Consider the following 24,538-nt stretch of genomic DNA (forward strand, 5'->3'; position numbering starts at 1 on the left):
GTGCCTGAGCACTGGCACAGATTGCCCAGGCATATTGTGAAGTTTCCATCCCTGAAGAGGGTTTAAACCTGTCTAGATATATTCCCAGGCAAAATGTTCTAGTGTATCAACTGTACAGTGGATTGGACCAGACCCTTTCCAAGCTCAATTACTCTAATTGTATTAGCTTCTAGGAAGTTTAGCTGCCAAATCTCTTCAAGTACAGAAATCTAAAATATACCACTGGTCTTCCATGATCTCTCTGTGAAGCTCATTATGTTTTTCATATGTTACAAATTTTAAACTTTGCTATAGGATGGCTTTTCTCTTTGCTTCTTTTTGTTTTACCTGTGAAGGCCAAAAAAACACAGACTTTCCAGGATTGATCCCTATTCTATTTTTGACCCATAAGGGTGGACCTCCAGACAGCCATTTTTAAATGTCCACCTCCAGCATGCCAAAGCAATCAGAAAGTATTACAAGCAAAATCCATATCCCATATGATTTTAAAATTAAAACCTAACACTCTGAGACAGATTTCTTATGGGCCGGTGCACGGAAATACTGCGATACGCTGATTTAAACCACTTGGGGTTAGAAAAACCCAACCATAGATCAAATAAGACTACTGAATTAAATCTAACACCAGGGTAAGTAATCTTCTATCAAGACTTACTATAGCTGATCCCAGGGAAGTGGGATATCTGTCTCAGTTCCCTTAAAGCTCCATTTTGTCCTATGTTACTGTATATTAGTATATCATAAATGCTAAGTTTTACAGACGAGTGACACATAATGATTCTAACTTCAAGACATTTAAGTTGTTTGTGAATGTCAAGTGCTGATACTTGGAATAGAGAACAGCAAAGGTGAAGCACAGTGTTTGGTACAACAGTGTTAATGACAAACTATGGCACTGAAATAAGGAGAGATACTGAGTGGACCAGACTTTCAGTACAGAAGACATTTCTCAGAATAAGGTGAACATGACAAACATGGTCAATGACTCAAACATGACCATGAAGTGCCATAAAATTTCCCAAAAGAAATCCTGACCCTGTGGTGTAGGATTTAGGCTGAATAAGATAATACAATAAGGATGCATGGCTGTGACATCCAGAAAGGATATTGGGGAAATGTCTGTAAAAAGCAGAACTAAGAGACTGAAATAGGAACTTTGAGAAAATTGCTTTTCATTTTGCCTGTACCTTTATCTCTCTTCTGTTTTGTCTGTAGTGGGAGAACAGTATTTAGGAAAATTGTATGCAAAACCACAAATTTTCTGGCTTTAGTTATTTTGCAGCTCCTACTCCCCCAAATTAAACTAAGCTTTCATTGATCATGCAGCTTTTAAAGGTTTGTTACTCTAAACTTACAGCACTCATTTAGCTTTTCTTTTTCTTTAAATGTTTTGTTTGACATTCTGAAGGGAATTTGGTTTTTTTTAATTTTCCTCTTTATCAAAGGCATACAAATTAGTCTGATTTATATACATGTCTAAAGAAAATGCCAAACCTTCTGTAATATTGCTTCCTGAACATATAGGATGTACATTCCATAGTGTCTGCATAAAGGAGGCATCCACCTGAATATTTCCATTTGACAAAGAGAGATGCTGAAACAAGACAATGGTAATAAGAAACAATGAAAATTATGCACTTAAAATATTTAGTATGTTAATTTATTAACAGAAGAGAATGTATCATAAATTAATTAAATATACAAATTTCTTCTAAAATTAGTATTATTCTAAAATTTGGGGAAAAAGCATGGAAGCAATCTTGCTTCACGCACACACAGCCCCCTTTCAGTGTAGAAAAATAAATATGCATTACAATGAGACATTTCTCCATAGATTAGAAAAAAATAATTCATGAGAATCCCAACCAATCTCCTGATATCTCCACAGAACTTTGTATTTTCCCACCATTTGACCACTATTTAAAGAAACAAACTCACCAGGTATCTTTCAGAGGACACGCTGACCAGGATAAGGTCATCACCTATTCGAACTTTTTCTCCTTCTGACCTTTGCTTAGAAGCAGGGTGTATTGTCCACCAGCATGCCTCACCTAAATGACAGAGGCACTAATCAAGGTTCTACAAAACAGACAACTCCCCAGAAATCTAAGGATATCTCTATACAACACTAAAATATAATTATAAAAATTGTCTTGTAAAACATTCACCTTATAAAACCACATCATTTCTATTTTCAATCATTTTTGGTGTTTTCTTTTTGCTTGAAACTTTTTGTCATATAATCTTTGCCATGTATGATATTTCCCTTTTCAAGTACTTCTAAAGGGATTGTTTACAAAACACTACTCAGAACTGCTCTCCCTTGGAGACCCTCCTTGCCAGGAAATTGCTGACACCTACCTTGGTCTTATTTATCACCTCTTGTCACTTCTTTTGTTTAATTGTCATATTTAATTCCCAACATTCTGTATCACATAGCATAACAAACCTAGAAGCAGTTCCACTAGCCCTACAGACCATAGAATTACAAAATAGCCAAGCCTAAGGGTGACAACCAGAGAACGTTTCCTGCATATGAAATGTAAGATTCCAGGTTACACACACACACACACACAGAGAAGCACACACACAGACATTCTGAGAAGATTACCTAGTTCATTTCACAATTTCACACTCTTCAGAGTGTGAAAGGTAAGACCTTGAAGATAACAAGTTGAATAAAACTTTCTTACCAGACAATGCAAAGTGGGGAAAAGAAAAGGCAATTTGGTAGAATCAAAGTACAAAAAATTTGTTTGATTGATTAGGATATTTCATGTAAAACCTCCTTAAAACAAAATCTGAAGGTTATGAACCTAATTATAGTAAAGACAATAAATAGAAGCTACATCCATACAGACGTAAAATGCAAAATCTTCAAAGGGAATAATTTTTTATAGCCAAAGGCTTTTCCCTCTGCTACATGAAGAATACTTCCTGCAGCAGAAAATGATTCATTAGCACAGTTTCATAGGTGAGGGAGTAGAGCAAGGGAAAGTGATATTATGGTACTCAGTTTATGAGCTTTCCAGGCAAGTTGTTTCCAGACAAGCCCTCTGTGCAGAAACACAATTAAGTTCTTTTGAATCTTACCTATGTGTGCATGGGTTTTCTTGTGTACATACAGTTAAGCAAATATCAATTAAACAACTACATATACTTCTTATAAAACCTCATAAATAGAAGCAGATATATGTTCAATAATTCTAAAAAAAAAGCTATAAAATTTTAAAAACAGATTTCACTGAAACTATTTTAGTAGCGATTAAACACACAAATTCCTTTTATCACATACATTCTTTATCTCAATATTCCTAAAGAAAATGTTCTCCATCTAAGGCAACAATCAAAGACAGCCAAGTAGCAGACTGCTACTATCTGTCTCAAGCAACCTTCTCTATGGCTATAAACAACTGAAAGACAAACTTCACTCATTCAAAAGACAAACTTTTGTAGAGAGTTACCTGAACAGGTTCAAAGATTATGATTTACAAAGGTTTTAACACCTACACTGCCAGTGCCTCTCCATCATAAATTAGTCTATTTGATTTTAATTTTCAAAATAATGAAAAAACAATAGAAAACCCAGATTTATATTAACACAAACAGTATTTCCTTATTGGAGCTTTACATGAATGAAGCATCTTTACAGGTACTGAGATTTTCCCTTCAAGACACATGTCTGGGCCTGCTTATTTCAGAGTCACCGGTTACTTTCTGAGGAGTACTCATAACTCTCAGTAACCATGAGCACTATGTACACAGCAGCATTAAAGTCTATTTCTGGCTCTTTGTGCCTAAGTTACCTTTAAATTTATTTAATATAGCTCCAGTGGCAACTCATAATTTTTATGTGTTTTCATGGAAGCACAATTTTTTTTTCACTATATTTGCATCAGCAGTAATGGTAATGGCAGTACTCCCAGAAATACATTAATTAGATTGTAAATCTTTATCATAATGTCATGTTTGTGTTGTATCTCCTTCACTTTGTCCCATTATTGCTTTGTCCATATCACAAATGTATTTCTATCCAGCTCTTTTAGCAGTGTGTTCACTACATATTTTCTGGTTTCCTGCACTACAAGTTGCAAATTTCTTTTCTTACCTGGTTACAATGTATATTGTGAATGCACCAGTATATAGCTTTTCTGTACTCTAAGTGTCAAAACAAAAAAAAACCTATTCAAAAGCATCAAATTTGTTTTATTCAACAGAAATTTTTTACTTTGACCATTATCATGCATTTTATTGCAGCTGTGTTAAGTCAGTTTAATTGCAAGACTCTCTCACATTAATACTAACAGTCATTTCTTTCAGTCCTCTTTTTTCTGATGAACACAGAAAGATCCCATTCATAAGCTTACAGTTGCATTAAACACAATGTCTCTTCTAAAACCAGAAATGGGTAACTCATTCTCCTTCAAAAATAACTTGCCATACCTGCTGCATTTTCTCGTAATCCCACATCAAATGCAAGTTTATCTGTCTGGGATCTTGATGATGTTAAACATGTCAAATACTGCAAAACAGTGACATTATTGTAAACAAAATCCCAACAGTATCCATTAACATACATGCCAAATTAATACATTCACATTACTTCGTCTTACTATCATATTTAATTTTTTAATGAGTTAAAGATTATGTTGTTATTCATACAGAAGACCTTTCTGGACTTTAAACATCAAAATCCTTTTCCACTGCAGCACATTTCCACTTCAGCTGTGCAATTTAGCTTCTACCTTCTGAAGTTTCATACAGCTCATCAGATAGGAACAGGCAAACATCTAATTACAACCCTATCATAATAAGTTTGATTCATGAAAACATTAAAAACATACCAAAAGGTAGTAATTATACTTGCAGCTCTGGTATATAAAGGCAACTACAATTTTCAAGGTTCATAAACATAAGCAACATAGAAGATTAATGTAGCATTTCAAGATTAATGTAGCATTTTCTAGTACAGGAAAAAGGAGGGAAAGTGTTTTCCTGACTTCTCATTTCTTCTGCCTTGTATTAGGTGTATTTACATGGGTCCTAGTAGGTCAAAGATTCAAAACAGCTGAAATTTTTCAGTTGTAGAATATAGTATGATGAGATTTATACAAGGCAGCCTGAAGACAGCATCTTCGTGGGCATAATCAATGGAAAATATGGGATGTCAAATGGAATACCTTATCCTATAAAATATGATGGGGGAGAAAATAACATATATCAGAACAAATTCATTTGCTGTAGAAGTTTTTGCTAATGGAAGTTAAAGATTCCTTAAAGATGCAGAAATAATAGATTTTAGGAGCTTTTCAACTACAATTCTGAGTTAGATCAAGAATCTGAATTTAAACAATTCTATTGTGTTGAGACACCACAAGTTATTAACTTCTTTCTCATCTAGCACAGAAGATAGCTTGGAAAGAGCATTATTCCAAATTTTTAAGGTTTATTTTATTTTGGTGAAAAGACATTTCTTATTCATGCTACTCGTTCTGTGCAAGTGGTGCTCCCTCACTTACCATTTCACTGAAGGAATGTCGAAGCAGTATGGCGTGGCCGTACAGCAGCGTCCGGTGCCCACCCCCTTGGGCTGCCTGCAGAACAGGATGGAGAAGGTCAGAACTCCACTGCTCTGAGTGCACCATGATCAGAACTACACAACAACATGAAGAGCTGTGGCAGCTCAAGGAAGGAGTGCAAATATTCCAACAAATTATGAAATGAACCCACTGGGGAAAAAATAATAATAACAATGAAGTCGATACAGCAATAACAAAATATCTGCCAAAGGAAAAAATGTTGTTTTTTTGACAAAGACTTTTATTGTTACCTGATTTTTATTATGATTTAGTAAAACACAGCATTTGCAAAAACATATTTTAAGTTAAATAAGATACCACTTACCTTTCTTATAAACTTCATGCAGGCATTAAAAAAAAATAAAAACATAAATACATAAATATATATATACAGAAACTGAAATCTGAAAGAGAAAATAACATACTTACTGCCCAGAATAGTTTAAGCATATACTGAGAATATCTACTTCCTAATATTAATCTTTAACATAATTCAGATTCATTAAAGCAACTGCATCCATGGTTTCAACCAAGTACAGTTGGTTGGTACAATTTTGAATATGCAAAACTATGACAAGACAGGGAGAAGCAAAACTGGATTTTCCATTTGCTTCCTTTAGAGCAAATTTCTTTTTTGTTCCTTTTGGATGGCATTTAAGGTCAGTTCTCGTCCTTGGATTCATTTGGAAGGGACAAAGATAATTAAAGGATATTCCAAGAGCTCAAATAATGGTTATACATGTGTAGGCAAATGGTTTTACATGCTGTGAACAATACCTAAGTTAAACTACTGCCAAGCTTATTCAAAACATGCCATTCACAAAAAATTCTTTTAATCCTGCAGAAACTTGTCACTGTTTGGTGAAGAAAACTGGAAAAACATGTAGCAGTGACTATATGACTATAATACCTCTTTTATACATTAAAACTTTTTTTAAATGAAAAAGGAAAAACTTCGCAGCAAAGTCAATTGTAATTACAAACAGGTTGTCAAAAGAAAATTACATGTATTCAGTTTGCAACAAGTACATGAATACTGAGAACAAGCAATGAAACCCTTCTGCTATTTTATTAGTGAAAGTTTTTAAATTAATCACTTGTAAGTTTGACTTATTATAAAAATAAAAAACAAAAGAAAACAACACAACCAAACCAAAACAACTAACCCCCAAATTGAATAATCTACAGTCTTTCTCTAAAAAAATCTTAAACTAGCAGCAGAACTCTGGTTCAAACTAAATTTATTATGAAAAGCAAATAATTTTTTATTTCAGCCTTGCTTTTAGTATGAACTGCTCTCTTGCTATTACAGTTTCCCCAATGGATTGTACCTAAATTTAAAATAAATGAAGGACAAGATAGTTTCAAAACAAATAGAGCACAACAGATTACATTCTTTTTTATTGCCTTCTGCTCCTTAAGCAACAGTGATCATTTTTATCAGAGATTATATGTCTTCTACTTCCAATTCCAAATTAAATATTCATATATCATTATTAACCTCAGATTAAATCTTTCAGCTGCAGTTTGGGGTGAATATTTTGAAAATATTAGAAATTATGTCATTTCTTAGAAATTCTAGAAATGTTTAAACTGATCTTTTGATTTCCTAAGCATATGTTTTTATTTTCATCAAGACTTATTTTATAGAATGCAATGTAATTGCAAAAATAAAGAATACGACTTTTTTATGCAGTGGAAAACAAAAGATCTTCATTAATGAAGTCTGAAAACCATGTATGCAAAGGTTGACAATGCAAGATCAAAGGTGATGTAACTCCATCTTGCACATCTGTGCAATGATATGTCCCAGTTAAAGATCTGAAGCACAGAATAAGCCATTAGGTTGTAAAATAAGTAAAGACATAGTTTTATAAAGCTCTGTTTGTAACAGAATTAAAGTTCAATTCAATTTTATTCAGTTGAAATTAGAGAATCAGGGTCAAAGCAATCAAATTGATGCTGTTTCTGGATTTGTGGATCACAATTATTCAAAAGAGTTGTACCAGCTCCTCACTGCCAAAGAGAAATTAATGTGATTACACAACTGGAGCAATAATGTCCCAAGAATACTATGACATCAGGAACCTCTTCTAGAAAATCCTGGACAAGGAAAGAAATGAGGAAAATCTGTATTCAGATTTAATGTTCTTTGAGGTCAATTTACTTACCCCTTCACTAGCATTTTCCCCTGTGCTGGCCAGCATTTCCTGAAGGGCTCTGACCGACAGTGATTGTTCAAGGACGAAATTACATACACAAAGGTCTGGAGGGACATACTGTAAAAATAAATTAAACAGTGCAAGAACAGATCAGCAGAACAGGTGGAACAGGATGAAAAGTGTGTTGGAACGTGTGCTTATTTTAATTTTTGAATCTATACTTAATGCCTATTCATTTGTATTTGAGGTAGATGCTACTCTCCTGTATGAAAGCAATATAAATCCATTCTTAATGAATTGACAACACAGGCATTTTACTTTCCTTGAGCTGTATTCCTCACAGTAAAATGAAGCTTCTTCAGGTTCAAATGCAAAAATTTTCCCCCTATGTATTATTTTTTTCCTGCCTTTTAGAATGACACCATGGACATTGTATTTGTTCTGTAATGTCACTGACAAAACAAAAGAGAAGGTATAAGATCTTATATCATGTATGAGGTTGATAGAAGATATTTACAGTAGTAACTAGATGGCTGAGATTCAGAATCTTATGACATGATAATATGAACTCTTTAAGGAAATCCTAATTTCTGAATCAATATGTCTGCTGTTCATGAAACTTCACAACAGATTTTTACTTTTTTTCCAATTTCTTGGCACTGATATGTCCAAAGAAAGATATGTTCAAGAGAAAAAGGTCTCAACAATGTACAAAAATATATGGCAGAAAGCATAAAGACATCCAGAGACTACTCAGCAGAACCCAGTGAAAGGACAAGAGTAAATTGATACAAAGTGAAATATAGGAAATGCTTTTTAAATACGACAAAACCCCCCTACTCTTACAGTGAGCATGATAAACAGTAAAACAGGTTGCCCAGAGAGGTTGTAAAGTCTCCACTCTTGGAGATACTCAAACTCTGATCCGAGAGTCCTAAGCAATCTGTTCTGTCTGAAGCTATTCTAAGTAGATTTTGCACTTAGGTGACCTTCAGAGACTCTTCCCAACCTTAACAGCTCTGTGTTCTGTGATTCATGATAAAGATCATGGCTGAGGATGAGCTTTTAAGTGGATATGCACTTCTTTTTAAAATCAGAGTGACAAGTGAGAATAAAAGTCTTGATAATGCTGCATTTTAAGGTGATGAAAAGTGAAGAAATAAAAACAATTAAGGAAAAAGATGCAGAGAGAATCAAAGAGAAAGAGGAGGTCATCCTCTGTTTGGTTTATTCCTAACATTATGCTTTAGTAGAGGTTTACAGTTTCATCCTTTCTCTCCTTTCCCCTCTCCATCTCTGATATTTACCCTTGAGGGATTTGGGGGTTTTTTTTCTTCACATCTCTCTGGCTTCTTTTTTCAATTTTCCATTTTTAATCTTCTAAAATTTTCTTTTACTTAATCATTCTTGTCCCTGTACATTCAACTTCCTGATTGATAATGAAGTCAGGAGAAACACTTAACATCAGTAACTGACAGGTGACAATGCTTCTAAAATTATCAATCCAGTGTATTTGAACCTACAGCAGTAACAGAAATATGGGAGTTCAGTGAACTTAAATATTAATGACAGTCTGGATACCTAATCTTGAAAATAGGTAGTATTTCAGTTACAGGAAGTTTTGTAGATAAAGAATAGCAGCTTTACACTGTTCTCATGTGTGCCTCAAAATTTATTTGGAATCTCTAGGAAATTTTTGCAAACAATTCTAAGATGCAGTCAGGAAGAAAAGTATACATAAGGTCCCTCTAGCATCATATTTAAGAAACCATAATTAAATGTGCTTGTGAGTAAGTAGGTTAACATTCACTGATCAGTTACACCAGTTGAGAGTATCAACTTCTTACTTTAGCTTCTGATGTTGGCTCCAAAAAGCACAAGCGATTCCCAAGTCCCTCAGCTGCCAAGCAAAACTTCCTTTGTTCTTTGTGAATACTGGCAACACACTGAAGTACTACTTCATCATCCTGTCACAATACAAAGAACAAGAAAAAAAATTATTTTAAAATTATATGCGCACTATAATGTTAAGAAATCCTGCAACATCTGTTGAAAATTAATGCAATATATCTTCTAAATCATATAATGTTCATATGCAGAGATTCTTTTGATGTATATCTATAACAGATCTACAAACATGTAAAGATTTCTATAGAGATTTACATTCAAGACTTTATCAAAGTGACGAAGACTGCACACTGTCTCCAAGGCTTTTGCAATTGTTGTCTCCCTTTGTTTCTTTACCAATATAAAACAAACTGTAAGGACACTGTTACTCAGTTTTACTCAGCTAAATATTTTAATGCTTACAGTAAAAAACCTTTACTGCAATTTTGCAAACAACAGTGCTATTTGTTAGCAAAATAAACTATCAACACTATTCCTCAGCATGCAGAATCTTAACTTTTAAGTTTCCATGTAATACAGAAATCTCTGTGTACAACCAAAGTTGCAAGAGGTATTTTTCAGGTGAAAGTTCAGTCAATAGAGCTTGATCCTCAAAAGACATATCCCAAGAATAAGAACACTCTAGAAAAGCACTTTTACAGATTGCTGCATAATACAATGCCAAATACATAAAGTGCCAAGCCCTTTTTCACCTCTTAATATGTGACACTAAAGCTGATATAAGCAAGCCAAAAGAGATTAATTTTAGTGTTTGACTGTGTCAAAGCTATATACAGAATTAAAAATAATTTTATTTTCCAAAACTTGTCCACTAACTAAGAAAAAACCTCTGAGAGAGTAGCATGTAGAAGTACTTATTTTGTTACAGGCATGTATGTCACTGTTTGCCAAAAGACACTGCCTGACAAGTTTTTAAGGGGGCAGAAGCTGATAAAACAGGAGTGATATGATATGTCACTGTCCCCTCCAGCTACAAAGTCCTACTGGTGTCACTTATTATTATCAAAGCAGATACACAACAGCCGCCTGTGCTGAGCGCTGAGATCACTTGGACAATTATGTTCTAAAAGCAGCACTGCTATTTACACGGCCCTTATGCAACTGCACTGCTATGGCACGGCCACGGCTTTGGGCACTTGAAACAAAAGCTGGGAGAAGGAAAGCAATTTTCACCAAAGGAACTAAGTGACACACTTTCCCTTTAAAGAGAGAAATCAAAAGCATATTTTTCACTTGTGTGATTTCACAGGTGAGTGCAAGTTACAGGGCTTTTGTTCAGGCGACCCTTCACTGCCTGCTTACCACTTCTTACCGAAATAGGCAAATACTACATTTCAAATAAATCAGCAGTTATACACAGTATTTTTCTTATCTAGCTTTGCATGACAATCAAAAATGGTTTCAACACTACAGAAAAAGAATTTGAAACATATTTGCAAACAATTCTAAAAAATGTAGCTGTTAGACAGAATTAATTGATGCTAAAAAATTATCTTTCCTCCTGTTGCTTCTGCTTCCATTTCTATGTAAGATAAAAATAAAGATGTTTAAAACATTTTTCATAATCTAGATCCTGTATCAATATTTGAAAATACATATTTTAGGGGTAAAAATATTAAAATAATAAAATATGAATTTATGAATACCAAAATTTAGAATAAAATTGAGATTTGCAACTTAGCACACACTTATCATTACATTACATTACTTCTATATAACTCAAACTGTATTTATTTTCCCTACTACACTAAAGTATTCATCATTTCACAGAGGTGTACATTAGTAGCCTATATTGTAATTCATAGTTCCCTAAAAAATAAAATTATGTCTTCACACTTTTTACAAGGGCACGTCCTATCTTTTAAAGGACAAGGGGTAACAGCTTCAAACTGAAAGAATGTAGGCTTACAGTAGATATACACCAGCACAGGCTGCCCAGAGAAATTGTGGATGCCCCATCCCTGGATGTGTTGAATGCCACGTTGGATGGGGCTCTGATTAATCTGGTCTAGTGGAAGGTTTCCCCACCCATGGCACTGGGGTGGAACTGAATGATCTTGAAAATCTCTTCCAATCCAAACTGTTGTATGATTCTATGAACATACGTAAAACTTACTTTAAAATGAGAATTAATCAAATAAATTAACTATTTTCTTTTTAAATCCACATGCATAAAAGGGCAAGAGTTCCTAATACAATGGAATTAATATTTTAATGTTCTAGAATTCAGAAAAATAAGCACTTAGAATTTACACTGGCATCAGAAAAACTTTATCAATCATTAAGTGCAGTAATCTCATAATAAAAGCACAGAATGTCTTAAGAAATTTATGCAGCATTCAACACTGATGTTTTGTGTTATTCTCCTAAATGGCCAATGTGCCCTTTCCTTTGTGCTACAACACTTAACAAGCTGGGTATTTGCTATGTAGGATAAAAAACTTCAATAGTTTTTTAAAGTGGCAAGAATATTATATTATATGGTATTTCAGAATGTTTTGCAGAAAAGCTTTAAAAAGTAGTCATTCATGACTGAGCATAAAGAATTAGCAAAGCCAATACCATCTGCAAATGAGACAACTATTCCCTGTTAAGATGATTCAGTATTAACATATTCTCACTGAAAAAAACATCATTCTGGCTGAGGTCTGTAATTGCTTTTCTGGCCTGAAGATGCTAATAGAAATGAGTTTTATGGAGTTGCTAGGCTATCATGAAAATACAGACCATGTCTGAGCAGCACCTTGTTCTCAGGCCTAGTTTTTGAACCATGAATTCAACAAATTTAAATGGTTTTGATTCAGTAAGTGTTTAAAGTGCAATTTTTTTCATCTAGCAGCTCTGACATTTCCATTTTCTAGTCCATTTATTTTGGGAGGTGGGGTTCGGGGTTTTTGTGGGGGATTTTTGTGGGGGTTTTGTTGTTTGGTTTGTTTGCTTGTTTGCTTTGGTTGGATGGCTTGTTGGTTGATTTTTAATAAAACAGGCTTGTAGTTCACAGAATCACAGGGAGGAAAGGACACCCATAAACAATGGTCCACTACAGATGGGCATTTGCACAAGAAACTGCTTTTGCTATTCTTCCTCAAAAAGTACACACATTCTAAGCATCCTTTAGTAATAACTGGTTCCCACCAGTGGCATCATCAAGCTAACCATGAGATACATTCTAGACTACCATCATTTCATCTATTCACAAACACAGATGCATAGCAATTCTTAACTTTTTTATTCTGAATGAAGAGGAAGTGGAAGTTCTCCCCTTCAGTCCAGAAATCTTTTATCTGGTTAAGATTCATCTCTCAGCCCTTTAGCAAAAGGACACACACAAAGTAACTCCATCCCAAATCAAAGAAGGTTTATGCATTAAAACATGTTAAAATTGCTAGAATATATTTCACATGGTCTGAAATTCTGCAGAATTTACCTAGTGTCATGTAGCTAATGTGCCATAATACCATCCATTGTCCATTCGTGTATTCACGTGCATAACTTTTGGAAAAAGGAAAAAGACAATTTGGGGGATTTGGGGTTCTTTTTGAAAATAGGTAACCACATAATTTTGTGCACTGCAAAAGTAAATTTCTATTTGCTTTGGCTAGAGCTGAAGCTGTATTCCAAATTTGACTATATAGTAATGTCAATATAAACTGAGGAACAAAGGTATTTCTAAAATAGTTACAAATTCAATATATTCTAATTGTAAGAATGAACAAGTCACAAAAAAAGAAATTGACTCTACACAAAAGTATGCCTTTTGTGAAAATATTATTTATTTTTTAGCAGAAAACTTTTATTCCTAGTCTTCAGCAATACAGAATTAAGCAGTATACTATATAACTTTAAAAATGAATTTTTAATGGACCACAGTCCAGTAGTTCATTATCAAACACTATTTTGTCTTGATGTTCAGGCTGTTTTCATCCTCAGATTTTATAATATAAAGTGATGGTGAACCCAACTGAGCTTTCTGTGATAAAATAGTAAGGCAAAACATAAGGAAAATTGATTTTCATTACTCAATTACTTGACTGGCTGTAGAGGAATTCAGTGATCAAGGTGAATTAATGTATTGTTGACATGACCTTGCTCCTGCTCTGTTCACTAGTTTTTCAACACTGAATTTGAGAATAAGGAAATTCCAACAATTAGTGAAAGTCCTTCTTCATTTGTGTTGCATATATATTCCATAATTTAGAGTTGTAGTGATTTATATAGTACACATAAATCTGAATAGGGGTTGTATTCAAAAATAGACACAATTCAATATATTTTATATTATCAAGCACAGAACCGTGAATACAGTAAATATATACAAGCAAATATTGCTGGAAAATGATACCATACATTTGGTTTATTACCTACTGAGTCAACATCTACCTAATCTCTATAATATTCAGTGCTGAAAATAAACTGATAAAATAAAATTGACATGGCATTTAAAATTAATCACTTCTAGATAATTAATCAACATTGTCATTATACTACAAGAAGAAAGAGTTTTCTCAAAAAAATTACATATTTTGCCTATAATTTACTCACAGATATGATAAACTTTCCAGTAAGTACTTTCACAGGAATAACTAACTTAAATGCAAAGTGGTACAGAATTGTTTAAAAGTACATTCTTCTCTAAAGCCATGGAAAACCATGATGATAATGCATCCTTTCATTCAAGAAATATATATTACTTTACAAAAAAGCCAACACATATCTATAAAACATGGTAAAACAAGCAGGCATATGGAGCTGATGATCTATACAGGCCTGATTAATGTGAGACACTTGCTGATTGTAGATCAGTGCTGCAAAAAAATGAACTAAGTAAAAATCCACAGCCACTTTCACTATTTGATAGACAACATTCTACTCACATCTGCCCCTCTATCACAAAGCACAGAATGAAAATAAACATCTTGGTAGCATTTGAACACTGGCTACAAAATTATTCTTCTATAAGACTGCATTTCTTCAGAGTTTTCTGGAATAATCTTGAAAAACAAGTGAAGTTCACCAGAAATTGCAATCTACAGCAATCTACTTTTTTCTTCACAAAATAAGGAACTATATGCAGAGTTAACAATCTTCTATCCAAAGATGGATTTGGTAAATTTGTTTGCGCCCACCAGTTCCTTGTTATTGCTGAGCAGGGCATGCACAGAGCCAAGGCCTTTCCTGCTTTTTCCATGGCCACAGTGGCAAGGAATTTGGGGAATATGGGGAGGTGGGGGAGGTTGGGAGGTGACACAACAAGGGCAGGTGACCCCAACTGACCAAAGGGGCATTCCAGACAATATGACATCATGCTCAGCATATACATATTCATATACATGTTTCACTTAGATAGAGGAAATAATTATTTTTAATTGTATTATTTATGTTCATAATAATTATATGAACAGTTTAAGTTTTATTCTCAAAAAAATAATGCATCATAGCCAGTTTTTACAAAACAAAAGGAGGATTATATAGTCAATATCCACCTACATCATGGGTAATACAGCAGCTTTAAGAAAGCTGTAGGTTAGGCATTGAATATCTAGACAGTGCTTTGTGGGAAGCAAGTCTAACCATCAGACAAATGTGAAAATATAGAAGTAAGTCAAAGTGCTTTTTAACTTGATCTATTTTTTTTTTGTAGAGTGATCAGTCTCTGTGCTATAGTCAAATTTTACACCTGATATAAGGCTGATGATGTATATGAAACATCTGGCACGCCCATTCCTTGTTTTGCTCATTAAAGAAGGTAATTGAAGAAAGGTGACTCAAATTAGCAAGCTGATGAAGCATACCAAGACTTCTTAAATAATAGTATAAAGAGAGTTAACTATGTGCTTCTGTTGTATAAATCCATTTAAATGATCCATTAAAAAAGCATCCATAATTTACCTAGTTTCCAGCTTCTTAGTAGATATAGTCAATTATTCCACTAATCCTAAAACAGAAGCTTCATAAAACACCACATTAAAGGATTCCACTACTTCCACATTTGAAAAGAACAAAACTTTTCAAACCTATAAACCCATGCACTATTTTTGGGGTTTATTGCTTCAGTTATTGTTACTGCAACAATTGGCAAATGTGTATTTTTTTTCCCTTTTACACTGTGAAAAATTAATTTCATAAAACTGAACAGAAAACCATTCTGGTATGGCATATTACTTCTGCTATTGCTCTTCTACTTCAGATAAAGGATGTGGAAAAATTCTGGCTGCTGAATTTATTATTTACCACAGCAACACAGTCTTAAATATTTAGACTTCCTAATTAAGTTCATAAAAATTAAAAGCTTCTTTGATTAAATCTTGGGTTGTTTTGGGTTTGAGGCTATGATCCAAAAAAATAACTTAATGTATTCATCTGCCATCTAGCTAGAACAATTCAGTTTGTTTAGGTTCCTGTACTGCAAAAATAAAGTCATTTTCCTTCAATTAAGAACAATTGTGTATCACATGTGTATGCAGACATCAGATTCAGAGCAAAGTACATAACTACATCAGAAGTCTTGCTTCATGGTCATATCACTTTTCCTCTGCCAAATAACTGAGTTGTAACCCTCAACAAAAAATTCCTTGGGTGAAATTTCCAAAAGCTCCACTGTATTAATCTTTATTTATTTGCTAAAGCAATTCCACTCTAAATAAAGAAAATAATTGTTCATTGTTACACAGTGACTGACACTCCTGTGTCACTGGGGAGTCAGGGATGACACAGAATTGTATCAGAAGGCAAAATGGTAAAAGTTCTTGTGTTTATGGTGACATCTTCTTTTATATCCTAGTCCGACACAGGTGGACCTGATTGGTCATTTAATCAATACATTTCACATGAGTGGTTAATTAAGAAACCACCCTTTGGTAAACATATTTCCATAACACATTCCACCTGTTCACAAACACCAGATGCAACAACTTAAGATAATTGTTTATAATTCTTTTCTCCGAGTTTCTCACAGCTTTTCCCAGAACCATGCCTAGGAAACTATCTGTTTCTCTCTCTCAGCATCCACACTCATGTATACTATGCAGTACAGATTTGACTAATTGAAGTTTTGAATATTTTGGACTTTGTTTTTGTTGGAAGACATTTCTCACTTGAAAAAAATGTATTACAGTTACAAAGCTAGTGTATGACATGGATTTTTCATTTTGCCTACTCTTTGTCAAGGTAAAAAGCAACTTCTTTCTTTTTTTAGTCATGAGAAAAAAGAAAGAGGAAACCAAAAAAAAACCTCAAAAATGCTTTTAAGTATCAAAACTGACCCAAACCCAAAACACATAGAAACAAAGAAACGAACAAAAATTAGCTGCACCCTACTAGGCTTACACACTTACCTAGGTCACACTATAAATGCAACCTAGCAGGTCTTTACCGAAGGCTCAGCATTGATCAGCAGTCCCCAGACAAAACTACAATGGCTGTGGAATCCTGAGGTCCCCTGAATAGTGGGTGGCTGTTAGAGGCAGCTTAGCCTCACCAAGCACATGAGGAAAGGTGTGATACAGACACGGTGATGTGAAGCAGCAGGAGCCATCACCCTCAGCAGACTTTGACAGGGAGGACAACTTGTGAGCCTCCTCTTTGGACATAAACTAAGAATGTACAAAGGGAAATAAAGTGTATTGTGTCTTCCAGGACAGTTTTGTTGTGTATTCTTTTATTCTCTTTTCTTCTTCAGATCAAAACAATGTCACCAAGTTCTTCAACAGCTCAAATCCCTCTTTTTAAATTAATATGAGTAATATGAACTTTAATCCTACGCTTCCTTATAAAATTATAAGCAAACAGAATAAAGAGGCAATATGCAATGTATATGATCCATGTTGAAGCTATGTGAACATTTAAAAATTCTGGAAATAATTATTTTCAAACTTATGTTTGGACATACTTTGTCCTAATTCTAATGCTCTTATAGGTAACCTTATACTTCTATTCAACTTAAAAGGCTGTGTAACAGGTACCCCACATTGCCATATTCTATTCAGTATTTACATGTTTAAGAGTTTCAATCATATTATCAGGCAGCAGAAGAAAAAACCTGTGCCTGCTCATCAAAAAATACGTAAATCACAAATTATAATAATGGGAAAAATTTTAAAGAAAACTGTAAACTGCTAAGAAAGATAAGTTATCCAGACAAATTTAATTATTACCTTTTTTTAAAAAAAGACCCAAACTATATTTCCAGTCATTAAACCATTTTTATTGGTTTTTCTCTTACATACATGCCAGCAAAGCAAATGTTTCCTGTTTACAGAACTACCAATTTTGTCTCACAGCAGTTACATTTTGCCATTCAGCCAAAGAGACGTGAATCTTCTGTACATTTCTTGAAAGCACTTCTTTTGCCCACACTGTCCACTTATAATAGTGAAGATAAAATTTTTCAATAAATACTAACATACTTGCTCCATAAATTTATATTGGAATATTGTGTGCTAAAGGATGTATCCAAGGATAACCTAAAGCAAGGTTTAAATCAGAGTCAGCTTATGAACCAAGAAAGGTTCATAAAAGTTTCAAATTATATTTTTCAGTTCTGTAATTAGAAAAGCTTATACAGGTCTGCTGCAATATGATAAAATTCATTAGGACCTCCACACAGAAGTGCATACTGCATGAATACTTTGGTCCCAAAATACAGACATCACAGTCATGTAATTGAATCAGGAAGAGGTCACATGAATATCTCATCTTGGGTTTTCCTCTGCTTAAATGCCTATAAATAAATCTTCTGGTAAGCTTATGCGTTAACATCTAAAAAAGAGGTGTGCTTGGGCACTTCATATTGTTAATCACCACAAAACCCACAAACAAATGAAGGAAACCAATATCCAGAGCAGATCTTAAATCAGTGGTGGTGAGGGGGAGGTGGATTCTCAGGAGATTTAGTTTTACTTCCAGTACTGGCTGTTGGTTGTTTTTAACACATTTTTATAAATTAAAAGCCTCTATTTCTTTGTAGAAACATACCAAGGGTGGGGCCTCTCTAAGGCCAGTCTTCCCACAGTAAGCATACAAATTTCTCCTGGTAACTACAGCGTGTTCACTGCAAATGGATCCTTATGATGACAGCAGAGTTCTTTAATGGAAATTCACACAGCGCCTTCTGACAGTTCTCAGAAGATTTTAAAAATAGAGTTGGGGTTTCCGTTGTCAGTCTACGCCTTCAACAGTGGTTGGACAAAAGCCTAATCATAACTCTGGAACATACTCCCCTATCTTATATCAAGGCATCAGCAAGGCAGAATAAGCAAATATACAGCAATAAAACAGACACACACACAAAAACTCCACCAAAAACCCCAAACAAAAACAAAAAAAAACCCCTTCTTTGAATAAAAAATTGCTTCAGAAAGTCAAGTAGCATAATATGGACCATTTTACTTCTTTTTTATTTTTAATCCAAATCCAGGTGGTTTCCATTGAAGAATTTAGATAGTTTGCTGCCCTTTGTATCACAGCTTTCTCCACCTTTCCCTTAATGCAGTTCTTTGTGGAAATGAGACAGCATGAGAGAGTGACCACAAAGGGATATCCACACCAAATACCAAGACCAAGTGTAATATCCAAAATATTTATGTATCATCTATCATTAAAGCTGAGTACTAAATATTCTTTTAAAATTACTCCTTTGATTTTAAACTGTAATGCATGAGAAAGAGAAGACTCATTAATAGAGCTGGGGTAAACTAGCTGTGCAGACCAGGTAGGTGCATCTCAGGTAAATTAAATATGTCCTCTCCTATCAGGCAGAGCCCTGTCATTCTTTAAGAAAATGTTTTGGATTGAGCAGGCATAGAGTTAATTTTCTTCACAGTGGCTGGTAGAGGACCAAGTTTTGGACTTGTGTTGAACACAGGATTAATAATTCAGAGATGTTTTTGTTATTGCTGAGCTGGGCTTGCAAAGAGCCAAAGCTTTTTCGTACAGCCATGCTGGTGGGGAAGCTGGGGGTGCATGGGAGGTTGGGAGGTGACACAGCCAGGCAGGTGACCCCAGCTGACCAAAGGGACATTCCAGACCATGTGACATCATGCTCAGTGTATAAAGTTGGGGGAAGAAGGAAGAAGGGGGGACATTTGGAGTGATGGTGTTTGCCTTCCCATTCACCATTCCAGGTGATGGGGCCCTGCTCTCCTGGAAATGGCTGAACACCTGCCTGCCCATGGGCAGCACTGAATTCATTCCTTGTTTTGTTTGCTGGTGTGCACAGCTTTTGCTTTCCCTATTAAACTGTATTTGTCTCAATCCAGGGGTTTTCTGGCTTTTACCCTTCTGATTATCTCCCTGATCTCACTGGTGTGGGAGAGAGCAAGTGACTGCATGGGGCTTGGGTGCTGGTTGGCGTTAAACCACGACAGAAAGGAAGTGACATTAAGCATACATGTTAATTAACAGAATGGCAGATTGACTAAAAGAATGAAAATATACACCATGCTGATCAAGGAAGTGGAATTATCCAAGAAAGGTGTACCCCGCCTAGGTACCTTATCATTATTACTGGATGGACATGTTAGACCAAGGATGGACATGTTAGGTCCCAAGGAGGGCTGTGAAACAGTCAGAGGTTTGGAGCAGCTCTCTTGTCAAGAAAGGCTTAGAGGGTGGGAACAATGGTCTCATCAAAAAGGCTGAGAGAGCTGGGGTTAGTCATCCTGGAGAAGTGAAGGCTTCAGGGAGATCTCAATGAAGTGCTTCAATACTTAAGGGGACAGAAAGATGAAAAGAGACTTTTTACCAGGGCTTTTAAGGACAGGATAAGGGACAACAGGTTTAAACTAAAGGAGTGTAGATTCAGGTTGGACTCAAGAAAGAACTATTTTAGAATGTGGGTGATAAGATACCAGAACACATTGTCCAGGAAAGCTGTGGATGTCCCATTATTGGACGAGGTCTCTGAGCAACCTGATCCAGTGAAAAATGTCTCTCCCCATGGCAGAGGCTAGACTAGATGATCTTTAAAGTTCCTTCTGACCCAAACCATTCTATGATTCTATGAGTTGTGGTGTCAGAACTGGTGTGCTTTGCAACTCTCACATTCGTAACCTCTGGTAAAGGTTATATAAGCAAATGAAGAAATACACTAGATATGTTAGGAAACTAAGATGTTATAGTTCATTTTGAAGGAGCATCCTTTTGGACAGAGAAATGAATGTAAGCTACATTGTTGTGTATATACATAGTTGCATATATTTTGTTTGTTTTGCCCATTTCTTTTACATCTGGTGCAAGTGAAGCAGTTAGTAATGGGAAGACATAACATAGGACACCCATTCTGACAAATTTACAATAAATTTCATTGCAGAAATTAACTCATAAGTGAAGTTCACAAATGTAAGAAATTTTGGCATAATAAACTCAATCTGTAGGGTTTAGCTTAGAAATTTTTACTGTTTGAAAGATGACCATAAATATTAATGCAATGGCCAGTGTCTTGTCTCAATTACAGATGAACCAATTTAAAAAACTTGACACCTGACAGCAAGAAGGAATCCAAATAGAAGCCGTCAGCCTTTTGGAATCTTAGTGCATGACCACTACCAGATTAGTAAAGATACCAGCAGCAACAAACATTTAGATCATATCTATTTCAAAATGAGAATGGGAATGCACTTTTTTAGCATATTCTTTAAATCATGTATTTTGTATATGACTAGTCTCTCTGAACTATCAACTATAAATATTTCAGACATTTATTTAATATCACACTTTGTTAAAGATATAAATTTTCCCTTTTGGACTGACGGTTTTTACCAGGAAACTTAAATGCTGACTTTAACTCAAAAATCATATGGACTTTTTTACAGAACCCAATACCATTCAGGATTTTAAACATGATCTATATCAACTGTTGACAAAAGAGATACTTAGCACACAGCTTTGAAAATAAGGGCCATATAATGAGACAAAAAATCATCTTCTTTAAATTTTAGGAACTCAAAACAAATTGGAGAAGTCCTAAAAAAAAATTAAACAAAGCAGAATTTGCTCAGTCACTATATGAACTTATAGGCTAGCTCCTTTCTAAATGAAGATAGAAGAAACCTTTACAGATACTATTTTTTTTTTAAACGGTATTCTCAGAGGAGATTTTCAATGTCACAGTGACCTGAATTTAAGTCATGCTTGTTAGGTCTAGGCAGCAGAACCACAGATAAACAGACAGTAGCATTTAAACACATACAGAGAGTTTGCAAGACCCAGGACTTTGCGTCAGGTCTCAGAACCAGAGTGAGCCTGTGAATAGCCAATAAGTATTTACATGCTACCTATCCAGATTTTAGGAGGAAGGGGGGAAAAAAAAAGCCATGAGAGCTGGAATGTTGCCGTATAAATAATTTTTTTTGTTAATGACCCAAAGATGATATGAAAGCAGTATGAGATAAGATAGGTCTGAAGCAGAAATGCAAGGTACCACAGGGTCTAGAATTATTAAATGATTCTTTGTAACTATTTTATATCTTGGGGAAGACAATGATGGGTTTTAAAGAGATTTTAATCAAGAAAACAGAGGCTTAGATTAAGGCTGAAGCTTCTTCTTCAAATCTTCTATAAACAAGACATAAATATGGCTGTGAACATAAAGCTGATGAGCTGCCAGGCAAACAAGGATTGGTAAGAATGGGAAAGCTATGAAACAGGTTCAAATTTATATGTGTACATGGGGGATCACAAATTATACAGAGAAAGAATTCTAAAGGAAGTACAATACCTGTAGTTATCCTGGACTAGCAAATATACAGATATAATAATGTGTATTTGAGCATTGACTCAATATACAGACATATTAAGGAGTGTAGAGGACATTGAAGAACTTTAACATGCAGTGCTCTTCCTCAAACTATTAATTCAACCTCTCTAATAATATCCTTATTGAGAGAATTTTAGAACAGTGTGAATCACATATATGGTGGTATTTATTACCTAGACAAAAAGAATTCTGGGCATAGTTTTTAAAATTTACTAGAAAATTGATACATTTCAATGGCAAATTCCTTTATGTGGGTATATATATACACACACAAACAAGACTCAGTGTCAGCCACAATTACTTCCCCAATGTTAAACCACAGAATTAAAGAAACTTTATAGTTTATAGAGCTATGGTGCCAACAAATTATTTTAAAATATGCTTAATATGAGGATATAATACCTTTGAAATCCAGCTGTATCTTCCATTTTTTAATCCATACTCCATTATGCTGATACTGCACTATGTGTATGCACACATCTGTTAATTTGTTGGGTTTTTTCTATCAGTAAAACTTTTTAAAGAAGTCTGCTAAGATGAATTACATTCATATTTCAACAGAAACTTTTGAAAACCATAAATTACTGTCATGTATATTTGACCTTAACTATCCATTACAATCCTGAATTATGACTTCTGAAATTTATTTCAGAAGTGAACTCTGCTATTTTTGGAAATTGCTTTAAAAAAAAACTAATACTCGGTAATCATCCACATCTGTTACAGCTGAAAAGCGAAAATGCATCAGATGCAGGAAAATTACAACAGAAATCTTTCAAACAAGATTTGAAAAACACAGCAGATACTTTAACAGTCTTCATACAAAATACATGAAAAAAAGAAGACTGAATAAATTAGGAGGGCTAGCACAGAAATAAAATGGGAAAATTTAAGTACATTCAACTGTCATCCATTCCATGTCAAGCATTCACACATATTAAAAAAGCTGGGCTATAGAAAGTGAAATACTCAAGGTTTAGACAAGAACTGACTGGAACAGGAGATTGAAAGTGCATAAATGAATCATATTCATCAACTATACCCTCCAAAATAAAATATTCAAATCACCAACCAGCAGCTGCATGGCAGTTTTCCCTGCATAGTGGTTTAAGTCTTACAATTATTGCTACTCCAGTAGGAGTACAAATCTGCAGGCAGTAGAAATGTCCTAAAAACATGGCAGATCAGTCACTCTAGAAAACTGAGTGGAAATATGTGAGTTAACTACATGGTCAGTCACTGATGTCATTACCTTGGATCAATAATTGAGGGCAAGCACAATTACTGGAAAGATTTCTATAAACTTAAGAATATTTCTCAGTATATACCTAATGATCTTACAAAGAATGATAAAAGCATATTCATTTGCTTTGTGCTTTTTTTCATAAATTAGATGGTGCCAAAGGAAAGTGCACTTAATTTTGCAATTAAGTTGATTTCTGTAGAAAAGTCGGTATCGCTGTATTCCCCACTGCTCCTGTCCCAGATAACGTTAGCAGTGCTTGCTTACTTCATAAGGTTCACGTAAGAATTCTGTAACACCTGCTCTACCAAAAATCAGCCAACACTTTCACAAGCAAATTAGAGAGCCAAACCTTGATATGTTTTCATCAGATAAATTCATAAAATTTAAACGTTTAATAATCACTTACATACTTTGCACTTTACAAATTCACACCAAATTATGTTCACCAGCCAGCCACACCACAAGAAGCAAAGAATATGCAACTGTTTTGTCACCAGGCAGCAGGAGGGGACCTAAGACATGAGGAGAATGGAGCCAGGTCTCTGCTCAAGGCAATTGGTGAATCCCTTCCCAGCCTACCTCACCTTCCCAGGTGCCCTTGTACAATAGGAATGAGGATCTGGGAGTGAGGGTCAGGCACACGGCAACATGGACAGGTTGGGGAATAGTCCAGGGTGAATTAGTCTACATGACACACCATGACTGCCTCAGTTATGACAAAAAAGTCCTCCATGATTCCCTTCTGAGACAAACAGAGGGATCAATATGCTGACTGGACCCAAGGCATAGAGATGTCTGCTGCCTCCTTGGGGTCCAGGTTAGAGATGTAACCAAGAAGCTTTCCAGCCTGGTACAGCCCTCTAATTATCATCCATTACTGGTTTTTCAG

General features: G+C 34.8%; 1 protein-coding gene across 1 annotated transcript in view; it reads right to left on the reverse strand.

The window, feature by feature from the left end:
• RYR3 (ryanodine receptor 3) overlaps positions 1-24,538 on the reverse strand; it is a 196,760-nt gene that overhangs the window by 138,791 nt on the left and 33,431 nt on the right. The window contains exons 2-7 of the mRNA XM_066551268.1: positions 9,589-9,708; positions 7,751-7,858; positions 5,520-5,594; positions 4,444-4,522; positions 1,939-2,051; positions 1,495-1,594 (exon numbers count right to left, since the gene is read on the reverse strand). Of these exons, the coding sequence (XP_066407365.1) occupies positions 1,495-1,594; positions 1,939-2,051; positions 4,444-4,522; positions 5,520-5,594; positions 7,751-7,858; positions 9,589-9,708 (595 nt within the window). The remainder of the gene's footprint in view (positions 1-1,494; positions 1,595-1,938; positions 2,052-4,443; positions 4,523-5,519; positions 5,595-7,750; positions 7,859-9,588; positions 9,709-24,538) is intronic.

This window comes from Molothrus aeneus, chromosome 6, assembly GCF_037042795.1.
Source record: "Molothrus aeneus isolate 106 chromosome 6, BPBGC_Maene_1.0, whole genome shotgun sequence".
In the NCBI taxonomy this organism is placed as follows: domain Eukaryota; kingdom Metazoa; phylum Chordata; class Aves; order Passeriformes; family Icteridae; genus Molothrus; species Molothrus aeneus.